This window comes from Phycodurus eques, chromosome 5, assembly GCF_024500275.1.
Source record: "Phycodurus eques isolate BA_2022a chromosome 5, UOR_Pequ_1.1, whole genome shotgun sequence".
In the NCBI taxonomy this organism is placed as follows: Eukaryota; Metazoa; Chordata; class Actinopteri; order Syngnathiformes; family Syngnathidae; genus Phycodurus; species Phycodurus eques.
In genome coordinates, this window is record NC_084529.1 from 17,204,061 (window position 1) to 17,216,427 (window position 12,367).

General features: G+C 41.7%; 1 protein-coding gene across 1 annotated transcript in view; it reads left to right on the forward strand.

Moving 5' to 3' along the window:
• Positions 1-3,515: 3,515 nt before the first annotated feature.
• slco3a1a (solute carrier organic anion transporter family member 3A1a) overlaps positions 3,516-12,367 on the forward strand; it is a 39,608-nt gene continuing 30,756 nt past the window's right edge. The window contains exons 1-2 of the mRNA XM_061677803.1: positions 3,516-4,111; positions 10,166-10,622. Of these exons, the coding sequence (XP_061533787.1) occupies positions 3,950-4,111; positions 10,166-10,622 (619 nt within the window). The 5' untranslated portion in view covers positions 3,516-3,949. The remainder of the gene's footprint in view (positions 4,112-10,165; positions 10,623-12,367) is intronic.

Sequence of the window (12,367 nt, forward strand, 5' to 3'; positions counted from 1 at the left end):
TACAGTAAGTACACTTCCAGTTAGCCTGGAGACATCGCCACCTTCCCCCAGTGTCTCTTGCTGACAGGCGGGCCCTCTTTTCCACCGTCCGCACCCTTTTCCAAACCCTAAAAATAGCATTCGCTTCTCCAGGCAGAACAATACACGGCTCGTCTATTCAAATATTCCTGGCAGCGGCCCGAACGAGCCCTCTCCGCCCATGATGACCACCTGACTCGCGTTCCCAAATATCCGCAGCACATAAACACACAAAGAGATGCACGTGCGAGTTTATAGTCACTCTCACACACACGCAGTAGTAAAGCATTTGACAGAATGTGCGAGCAGCTTCGAGGCATGAGTGACAGAGCAGCTCTCGCCAGTGAAACTATTTAAAAACCTGTGGACTTTTAGCAAGTATAAACTTTGACACAGCTGTAAAATAAGTTTGGGGTTCAGATAAGACCGGGGTGGCCAAACTACAGCTTGGGGGCCATTTGTGGCCCACGGCATATACAGTGGTACGAGTGACATGATAGATTTTAGATACAAGCTGTCGTCGGACCGATTTTTTTGTTTTGACTTGTGAGAAACAATTCGACCCACGAGCGCTCACTTCATAACTAGCATCAGTTTGACAGATAGAGAACAATTCGTCAAAAAAGAGGCTTCATGCTGTTTAAGGCCACTCCCAGTTGAATATAATTGTCAAACATAAAACAAAAAGAATTACGTATTGAATATATAAAACAATAATACAACTTTGCCTTCAGATGGCTTAATACTAACACACAATGCAAAACACCATAGATGGGTTAACAAATAGCATCGATAGTTGGGGTGATGAAACCCTTTAAGCAATGGATATTTGAACACAAATGATGTATCAACAAATGAACGCAGACAAGATAACAATACTCATAACCGTATATTCTTAATCCTCCATTAAAAAAATAAAAATAAAAAAAAGACTAACATTACCAGGTTTGAATATCATTAAGATATTAACGATACTACTACTCTTACCGATATTGCTTATCGGTTTGTTGTTGTTGTTTTTGTTTTTTTGGGGGGGGGGGGGGGGGGGGGGGGGTGGCCACGAAAACAAATATTGTATCAGAATTAGCACTGCTTTATTTTTTTTATTATTATTATTAACTTGTCTTGCAACTGCAACATTAATGTACCGGTAAAATTAATAAATAAAAACAATGATTTACAAAAAAAGAAATGTCTAGAATGAATCACTATTATAATGTTAAACATTATTTCAACAATTAGTGCAAAAGAAAACATGCTTTTTTTTTAAATATATATATAAAGTAAAATATAAAGTGCTATGTTCCTTATTTTAAACAAAAAAAGTATTTTTTTGGGCTGAGGCTTGAAGCTTTTGAACACCCTGACGTTTGTACAGCTTTATCACTCTTCGAAGCATCCGCTGAATTGAGCTTTTGTTGATGCTGAGTTCCAGTTTGCGCGAATGCCTGCTCTAAGAGTTCGCCGTTTTCATGAGTGCTGGTAGTTGCAGGACATTTTTCTGTGTGGTTTGTCAAGAACAGATCCTGTTGGAGAAACTTGCCTAAGCTATCAAATGCTGATGGTATCAGCTAACAGTGATAGTGACTTTTGGGAAACTGTATATAAATATAATTTCTCAATGGATTGTTGAAGCATTTTTGATATATTAAAGAATTTCAAATTGGTCCTTGTAGTTTTTCTATTTTTCTGTATGCGGTAGAGGAAAAGGTTTGGACACCCTTGAGTTAAGACTTCAGTAATTTTGAAAGTAGGACATTGGCCACGGCGCTTTGTGCCACATCTCTCACAGCCCTGACATTTCGCATTATTTACATATTTTACTCATTGTGAAACATGCACGGTATGATTCAACTGCGAAAGGGAGAGCTTTACTTGTCATTTTCCAAGCATCATCACAGATTTTTTTTATGTGTAGAACTGGGACACCACTTACACCAGGGCACCTTTAAAAGACAAGCAGATCATGCAGCATTCATCATTTACTCTCTCACAAAGGGTGAGATCATCTCCACTTTTAGTGCATGGTGTACATTTTGTCACAATAACACTGCAGGGAGATGAGAGCTAAGGTTGAAACATATTGTATATCGTGTACATAACAGTCACAACTTACAGGACACTGTAAACAGGTTTGTGCATTTTACAATCAACTGATCTTGAACATGTATGTATATGTGACTTTTTTAAATATGCCAAAAGTTCGAAACAAAATGTTTTCACTTCTTTCTCATGGGTAATTGTGTGTCTTGATTTGCTCATCAATGCTCAATTTTCTTGTTTTCTCGACAAATTCAGATATCCTTGCCTTACTTTTGCCACAAAGGGGCTCAATTTTCCACAATATATTAGAATGTTACTAAAATATTCACTATACCTTTATATCAAAATCAATTATATCATTGGATAGGGTGTTACATGAACAAAATGATCAGGATTAAGGAATAAGGATTACACCCTGAACCACCGTACCGACCAGAAACTCTCAAACAACAACGCAATTCTGATTCTGATTAAGTATCAGAAAGATGATTCTGATACTATGAAGAGGATTCTGATTCTGATTAAGGTATCAGAATCAGAATCAGCTTCATCAAATAAAGATGATTCTGATTCTGATGAAGTATTACCTTGCGTGAAACAATGGGAAACTGTGATTTCGGTGGACCTCTAAATTCACGTGATCGAAATCTGGCACAGAGAATTGGAAAGAAAATGGCAGCGATTTTGTCTGGATTTAGTAACATACATACCTACAAAACATCACTTATTTTTTTTCCATCATCTAAAACAACAAAGTTCACAGCTTGAAAAAAAACTATTTCTGGTCATGGATTCTGCCACGATTGGAACTCTGGTGTTTGAGGCCCAATACAAATCTTAATTTTTAGATGTGCTAAACAGCCCATGTAAATAAAATTCCCCAAAAATGTCTTCAGCTCTTCAGGAGTGTTAGTTAGTGTTGCTCCAGAGAAACAGAACAAAACCGAGGAAATAACTACAAATGTCCACTACGGAGGAAATTCTTTTAAAACACTTAAATTATATGATAAAATACTGTTAAAATAATCCTGATAATGTTTAATGCATTTTTAAGGCACATTTAAAACATGCCAACAATTCAAGCCAAAATCTGTTCAATAAAAAGTATTTATGCACTTACTTTTATCTCTTACCATAAAATGCACTTGCACTGATGGACACCATTTTGTGTAGGCACCAATGTCCCACCGCTTCACATTTGGTATCATTGAAAAGCTCTAAATATTCCCTGTTAATGGCAAAATGAGTTAAATCGGTAATATGAGGCCGGTGGGAGATATTAAAGGTTACAAATGTCCACTACAGAGGAGCTTCCCGTAATATGACGTCATCGCCACGCGTCATATAATTTACGCGCCCAAACGTCACCTTACGTCCCCCTTAAGACGTAACAATTTTGTAACGCAATAAAGGTTTTTTATTTTTTTTTTGAAGTATTTTTGTTTTCCGTTGAGCACAGCCTCCGCCTCGCTGCGTCTCCTGTCCCGCGTATGATCCTCCGAAGGGGCGGGCAGACGTCCCACAGTCCCGAGGAAGAGTTGAGACTGTTGAGAGAGTCGAGCCGAGCCGAGCCTCCACGCGGAGGACACTTTGTGGCCCCCATGCTCGTCTTGTGGCACCCGTTCGACGACGAGGAAGAGGAAGAAGAGGAGGGAGGCGGCGATGTTCAGGCGACCCACCGAGGAGAAGTTCGGACGTGTGCCGCTTAGCTTCCTCGAGTAGACTTCGGAGCAACTGTTTTTTTTTTTGTTTCTTTTTACTGGGGGGGGGGCGTAAAACCTTCCGACGACGTGGGTCGACGCGGATGTAGTCGCCGCGAGCTGCTGCTACTACTGCTGCTACTACTGCTGCGTCTTCCTCGCCAAGAACCGCGTGGAAGGCGGCGGGCATGCAGGTGAAGAGTCCCCGGGAGTCGCACCAGGGCGGTGGGGACAACATGCTGGAAGTGGACGAGACCCGCAAGAAGTCCTCGTGCTTCTCAAATATCAAGATATTCCTCATTTCGGAATGTGCCCTCATGTTGGCTCAGGGCACCGTGGGAGCATACCTGGTGAGTGGGGTGGGTGACGGGTACCTGGGCTCCCACTGCACGGCTGGTGGATGGGGAACTTGCACTGTAAAACATAAGGGAGCTTGGGGAACTTGCACTGTAAAACATAAGGGAGCTTGGGGAACTTCTACAGTAAAATAGGGACTATGTGGAACTTAGACTGTAAAATAGGGAGTATGAGGAACTTATACCGTGAGAAAGGGGAACTTAACACTATAAAATTGGGAGCATGTGGAACTGAGCATAGGGAGCTTTCACTGTGTAAAAAGAGCATTAGGAACTAAAAAGTGATGTTTTTATTTTTTTTAATAGACACCCCCCAAAATATTGGCGTAAAGATTTAACGCTTAACTTTGTTTAAATGCCTTCAATGATATATTTGCAACATATAAAAATTTGTTTTTTCATCTTCTACAATAGATATTTGTTTCAAAATTCTTAACACAAAGTACAGTTTTGAAATATTAAACAGAATTTTTTTTTTTTTTTTTTGCACAGTCATAACTCGTTTGTTCTATATGGAGTATAAAAGTAACAAACATGACAGTTCTTTGTAAACATTGATAAAGTAAAGTGCATGTAAAATTAATATATCTTTGCTCTTGAAAATTGTGATAAAACTTAAAAATTATGCCTGGCATAAAAATACCTTACTTTTGTTTATTTCCTATGTTCCGGATTTACATGGAAATCCAAACTGACCCTAAACGTCAAATTTAAAAGTTGAACGCGCCGGTTTCACTCCACTGCTGCTTTTTTTGGTCACCATTTTGTTGTTTTTTGGTCCAGTACAACATCCATCCATATAACGCCATCACCGGCCAAGCGCCAACAACCCCCACCCAACCCACCCCACCCCACCACTGAATCGATACTGAATTGGAGTATATACGCTGTAAGATAGGGACCACTGGGAACGTACGCTGTATCCAATATGGAGCATGGGAAACTTGCGCTTTATAAAATAGGGACTGCATAAAATAGAAAGCATGGCGAACTTTCACCATATAACATAGAATATACACTAATACAAATAAGGCTAATTATTGGGCTCCTGTTTTCAAGGCCAAAAAGCTCAAAAAATCAAGTGTGACTATATTTTTGAGTGTCATGCTTGTGTCCATCCAAAGGTGGAATAATGTCCCTTCTTCCTGAGCGTTCCATCCTTTCTGTGGAAATCATTACCAAAAAAAAAATGTTGGCTACCTCCTTTAATGAAAGAGCCAAACCAATCAATGACCTTAAAGCGTTTACATCTCAAGATTAACAGTCTTTTTTAGGATGGCAGCGCTTTATTGATGTTCGCAGAAATGTTTTTCAAGGTTAACTCTTGCAGCGTACAGTATTATTCTTCCTCTACAAATTTGATTAAAACACACAAAGTCGTGGCGACCTTGAAAATCGATTCTCTCTTGTTGGACTTGCTTTACAACCTCAGGCGGTGAAGTTGTCGTTCCAGCATTAGCAATGTTTATTCTCGGAGAGGCTGTTTCCTCAGGTCGCTTGAAATAAACAGACTAAACACTTTTAACTGTATGTTCATGCTTACAGTGGAGCCTCCGGTGTCCCATTTGAATACTCGCAGGAAAAAGCTGTGGTTCCTTAAAAAGTACATACAATGGCTTGTCAATGCAGAAAAAGGGTGTAGTGGGCACAAATGTGACCCATAGGGATCATTTGGGGACTCAAATGGTTGGTTGGTATAGGTATGGCCACACAAAAAAAGGAAATTTTTAGGTTACTTTAAAATAATCTACTGTTTGGGGTGCACCTGCACTGATATCAGTGTACTCGTACTGGAAAAAATACTGCGATACTAAGACACCGATTCCATGTCACCAGCTTGTCAACACTTTTGGCCAACTGCAAATTATGCTCCATGAGTTCAATCTTGTTTTTCTTTTTACCCTTTATTTTGTCGTTAACACAGAGGTAACATGGCACCCGTATTCCCACTTGTGTATCCACCAGACTACGTTCTTCTTTGTCTCTTTTTTCTTGTGCATCTCTTATCGATTTGACCTTTTTACATAGTGCCCCTAGTGGTCAGAGTGAGACACCACATAACTGAAATGCTTTGTGTTACACGCTACATTTAAGTGAAATGTGTGGTTAAAATGTCAGTAATGGCAAGGTGGTACTCTAAAAATTCTTAGTTAAGTGAAACGTAGTCCATTTTCTAAACATTTTTATTTTATATTGCTAAACAATATTTGATTAAAATAATTAAAAAGAAGCATCTTAGTACTGGTACTCTGTGGTATCGGTGCATCCCTACTCAAAAAGTACTGGTTTTGTACACATATCATTTAGGAGTATACCGTTGCCTTTTGCCCCCGGAAAAGGATAATTTACTTGGAGCTTAAGTCCCTAAAATACAGTTAAATGAGTACGATGACTTGTCACTGGTGTGATAGTCTTTATGATCTAATTTTGTACCCTTAACAGTTTGCGGAGCACCCTTGGCTCTGGAAATGGTACAAAGTCTTTTGAGAGTCCAAAAATGAGCCCTATAGGTTACATTAGTGCCATTTTTATTTAATTTTTTTTATAATTGTCAAATAGTGTCATTAAAGACCATGCTAACGAGGTTTGTTTGCTTTTATGATGGTTCTCTCAAAGGCAATGCTTGACGTTTGTACATAATTGGTCCTGGATATTGTACAGTCTGATAATTCATCATAGAGTACACTTTACTTCAAGGGACGGAAGTAGTCTCCTTCTGTACTCCAAAGTCTGAATATCCTGAATCAAAACGCTGACAAGCAAACTCAATAAAGCAATAAATCTTCAGAATGCTTTTCGAGTGGCTTCAGTTTGGACACCTGTTCAAACACAACAGTAATTGTCAAAACAAAAATTACTCGGACAAGCACCTGACCCTCTTTGGCTTGTGACGTTTGTGGCCAACACGCAGAGAGTTTCTGGATGATCAAGTGCGATCTATAAGAGTCCCTAATTGGATGATAAGATCTAAAAGCGCTTGCTGTCAGCACACCGACAAACCTAGCTATCATGGCGCCCTTTTTTGTGTGAGCTGATAATTAGCCCGAGGCAATTAATCAACACGGCGGGCGGCGGCAAAATGTGCCGTCAAATGTCGCAGGACTGCAATTAGCAGTACCTACGTTCCTTCACTTAATTCTGAGCTCTTTTTTTACCTAGACAGCTAAAATTAGCCCTAACACTTAACATTTGATCACTAAAGCAACCCCTTTAAAGAGTATAGCCTATATAACATTGGTGATGGTAAAGTCTTCCTGGTGACACTTTCACACCGCTAACACAGGAACAGCATTCGCACCATAGCCTTGTGTTAAAAACATGTATTCAAACACAAAAGTATTCATAACCGACATTTTAGTAATTCATTTCTGAATTAAGTCAAATTGTAATAAATAAATCAGCGGAATTAATTACCGACTTGTATGGCTAAATGTATCACCCAGGTATATTTATCATTAACACTCGCAGCCGTCAAGAGTTGATACATAATTCAGGATGCCCTTTGAACATGTTAATTTTTACAAAACCAAAGTGACAGCCAGTTTAACGGATATATAAATCTGCACTTTATTTATAGTAATCCCCCTTCATCGTTGCGCTTAGGTTCCAGACAACCCCCGCGCAATAAGTGCAAGCTGCGATTCCCTATTAATGTGCACCCTTGGCATGTTTTTGTTTTTTATGGCACTTAAAGCTTTTTTTTAAGGTCATTAAACATACTTTTAAAACAATACAAGCAACTATATATACACCTATATTGAGAGCGCACACGTGTAACACGTGTAACACGTGTAGTAACACTCTGTTGTTGGGTTAGTGTTAACCCTAGCCCTGTTGTTGTGCCCTCCTTAACTAACATTTCAAGCACATCCTCTTTAGTCTCAAAGCTGCCAGCCGACTTGTCGGAGCCAAGATGCAGAAAAACTTTCCTTTGACAGGGACTCGTTCTTCTCTGTGAGGCAATGGGATGTCCCACGACTGGGCGAGGTTTATTTTGCTGCCAGGCAACATGTTAAACACTTCCCCTGCATTTTGAGCAACGAGGTTGACGAGATGTAGCTGCGGTCTCTCCCTAATATGCAGTCTGCTCCTTTTTTTTCACCCCCTGATGTAATTTATGTTGGGTTCAAACCCCTCGGAAGGCTGTCTGGTCAACGTCAGAGTGGAAGTGCACAAGCATGTTGAACTCGTGCAGTGTGTTCCCAGCGCACTGTTCAGCTCTCAGTTATGTCTCCTGCTCAGGCCATCCTTCATGGGATGATATCTGATTGGACAGGATGATTACTTCCTCACAGCCTTGCACCAAAGCTGTCATGTCAACAGGTTGCCCTCAGCCCTGGCACAGTTTCGAAGAACAGGATGAGACGTCGCCGTCGTCAGATCCCAGGCGAGGCAGAGACAGCCGGCCACGCGTTAATGCGGCCCTTATCCGGTGCAAGAAAGAGCTGCTCCGGGGGAAGAGACGACGTAGCTCGTTCCGAAGTTTTCCGTCAAGTCTCTTGGCCCGAGGACACTCGGCATGCAGCACTCCCACTGATCAGGCTCGCCGTACTGTAATGATTTGTGAAGGGGGCGCCATAGTTGTGTCACAGCAGCTGCGAGAACAACCTGCTGTCGATTCTGCTTTTGCAGAGGACAACTTCTTTGAAAAATATGACACTTCCATCTTTTCCCCTTTGTACATGAAAACATCACCAACAGCACTAAATGTAAAAAATAAAAAAAGACGAAAAAAAACCCATTTTCATTTCTACTTTCATTCAGATGTGAACTTTGTTGAAGTCACTGAAAATTGAAACTATTTCTTCACATGACCCTACTTCATTTTGAATATTCAAGAGTGACTCCAGGCACGCGTTGTGTTTATTGTCCAGTCCAGGGTGTGCCTTTTGTCCAAAGTCAGCTGGCATAGGCTCAAGCTCACCCACTACAAAGGGTGACTCCAGGTCACCTGCTAGCTCCTGTTTTTCTCCATCGCAACCTTCTCCAGAAATGACTTTCTACCGGTTTCTGATTGGCTGAAACGGTGATATGGTTAGGAATTGTAGCGCCACCTGTGGCCTTGGGATATCCGATACTACGGCAGTGATGCCACTTAACCAGACTCGTGTATGTATACATTTCGGCCAGTGTCACTGTTGGAATTTTACTAAAAAGATTGTCTACAGTTATTAAAGGGTTTATGATGACAACAGCTGACTAATTTTATTTCAAATATTTCCTATTGAAAACTTCTTTTGAAAATCAAACAATTCGGAAGTCATCCAGGATCATGGAACTGATTTTATTTGACTTTTATGGTTCCAGTGTGTACTTTTAACAAGAAAGGCCTCTGAAAGGGAATTTAACTAAATTTCAATTCATTTGGTTTGGAGTCATCCACGTGGAGTGCCCAACCCAAATTGATTCTGGTTGAGAGGTGGAGTCCACCCGAGACTGGTCAGCAGTCATCCAAAATAACCATGCGCATCGCATCAGGAGAATTGAACGCACAGTGGAAAAATGTTCCAACTCTAAAACCACAAGTTGATATTTATTCTCATAGCTGCAGACAGTTTGAAGGGAGCAACTGGGAAACCATTTGGGACTGATTTGAAAACAGGCCTGAGAAACGTTTTGATGCGTCACAGTGGTTTACAAATGAAAACAACCTACTTTCACAAAAACTGATCACAGGGCATGGAATTTGATTATTTGATCATGTGATTGGCACCTTCTGTGGGAGGTTAGTGGACTCGTTCTGTCGCGTGTAGAAGACAGCTGGGAGAAGAGAAAATGTTACGATGAGCTGTTCCTCGTTTACGGTCGTGGAAATTCAAGTATGACTGGCCAGCTAATGGGAAACAGGCCTGTCGGCAACAATGCACCACAGTGGAACAACTGATCTGCTTGTTATTTAATAATTTTCCAATGGAAAGGCAGCGTGATGGATGAAAACATGGCACTGTTTATGTTTTGACTTGTATGGTGAGATTCCAACTCTTGTTTTTGTATTTGTCTGCCACGTCTGATTTTATTCCCGACTTAACCGTGTGCCGTTGTTTGCAGGTAAGTGTGCTGACTACCCTAGAGCGTCGCTTCAACTTGCAAAGCGCCGACGTCGGCGTGATCGCCAGCAGCTTTGAGATCGGCAACCTGGCCCTGATCCTGTTTGTCAGCTACTTTGGAGCCAAGGCGCATCGGCCCCGCCTGATCGGCTGCGGGGGCATCATCATGGCTCTCGGCGCCCTCCTCTCCGCTCTCCCCGAGTTTTTGACTAACCAGTACGAGATAGGGGACACGTGGAGGACTGACGTGGGGCGGGACGTGTGCTCCAACGCCAGCAGCAGGGAGGTCCAGTTGGCAGAGGACACTGTGTGCGCCAACAAGACCAACACCAACATGATGTACCTGCTGCTAATCGGAGCACAGGTCCTACTGGGCATCGGCGCAACGCCTGTGCAGCCCCTGGGTGTGTCTTACATTGACGATCATGTCAAGAAGAAAGACTCGTCTCTCTACATAGGTGAGAAATAAAACGCTGACACCACAAACGGCTAAAGCAGGATTCACACTAGTGTTGTCACCATACTGAAATTTTGAATTTAAAATATCAGGAAAAGCAGTGGAATCGTAGATGACAAAATATGGAATCTTAAATTCTTAGTATGTTTAGTAATTCAAAGTAATATTGTGTAGTGGAGGGTATTAAATGAAAATGTATGTATAATCATTTAATTTTATGCCCGGTTATAGCTTCATAGCTTGGGGCTTAGCTTGCTAGGTTTATAATTACTGTAACATTGATGCTTATTTCCATCAGCCCATCGATGGCATTTTCCATGATAGATTAGCATTAAGCTAGTAGAATTTCATTTGACGCAATGTGGTTTAGTTGAGGCGGCACGGTGGCCGACTGGTTAGAGTGTCAGCCTCACAGTTCTGAGGACCGGGTTCAATCCCCGGCCCCACCTGTGTGGAGTTTGCATGTTCTCCCCGTGCCTGCGTGGGTTTTCTCCGGGCACTCCGGTTTCCTCCCACATCCCAAAAACATGCGTTAATTGGAGACTCTAAATTGCCCGTAGGCATGACTGTGAGTGCGAATGGTTGTTTGTTTCTATGTGCCCTGCGATTGGCCGGCAACCAGTTCAGGGTGTACCCCGCCTCCTGCCCGATGACAGCTGGGATAGGCTCCAGCACACCCGCGACCCTAGTGAGGAGAAGCGGCCCAGAAAATGGATGGATGGATGGTTTAGTTGAACATTTTGGTGCTCAACTATACTGTACAATGTTTAGTCTTTGTTTTGTCAGATTCATACAGTAAATTACATCTGGAAATTGTAGCGAATTGTGGATTGGGAGTTTTGTCTTTCCATCCTGTTGTTGTGTTGGGCCCGTGAGGCTGAATAAAGTACGCTGTAGCCTACTACAGCGTGCTTGTCCGGCTTTCATTCTTCAAACATACAATTACGGTAGGCTACATATTTTACAGGAGTGACTAATAAACACCTTGAAGCAAGAGCTTCTTTTTGGGAGAAATTTTCGCCATCAGCTTAACTGCACAGAGGTGCTGTTATTATAAAGTGTGATGTCGCTTCATTTTTGACCGTGAGGTATTGCAGTTCTTTTGTAGTACCGGTATACCGCGCAACCCTGCATTGCCAAATTTGATTTATCCCGTCAGCAAAGGCCCGATTCTCAGCTGTCTCTTAAAGATTATCCTGATCAATTTATCCTGTGGTGTGTTGAGGGTGTTTTCCTCCTTGATCTGTTCATACTACTGCTTTTACGCTACTTAATTCCCAAAAGCCTCTCTTTAATCTCATAAAGAACCGAAGTCCACCCACCTATGCACATGTTGGTTGCCATCAGGTGCAATGTTTGCATAGTTTAAGCAAACGCTGTATTGACATGCTCCCCGGTTGCCTGACATCCAACCGCGGGCCTGTCTGCGTGATTGCCAAGTGAGCGCAATTTTAATCTTCCTAACGACGGTTTGAGCGGCGGCGCAGGCCAGATGCAGGTTCAACGTCTTTTGCTTCGCTCAAGCCCTTCTCAAACGCGAGACGCTGCTGATGTGGCTATTCAAAACAGCGTTCCAAGTGCTTGCAGTGCACATTTCCTAATGCTCAATGGGCAGTTAGGGATGCTGCTATGATGTTTATCTTCGTTGGTACCGTATATAAAAGGTAGCTTAAACCCATAAACTGGTGTGTCGTTACTTCTCTTTTGCAAGAGGAACTACGTACATACTGGTTATTTTCTTTTATA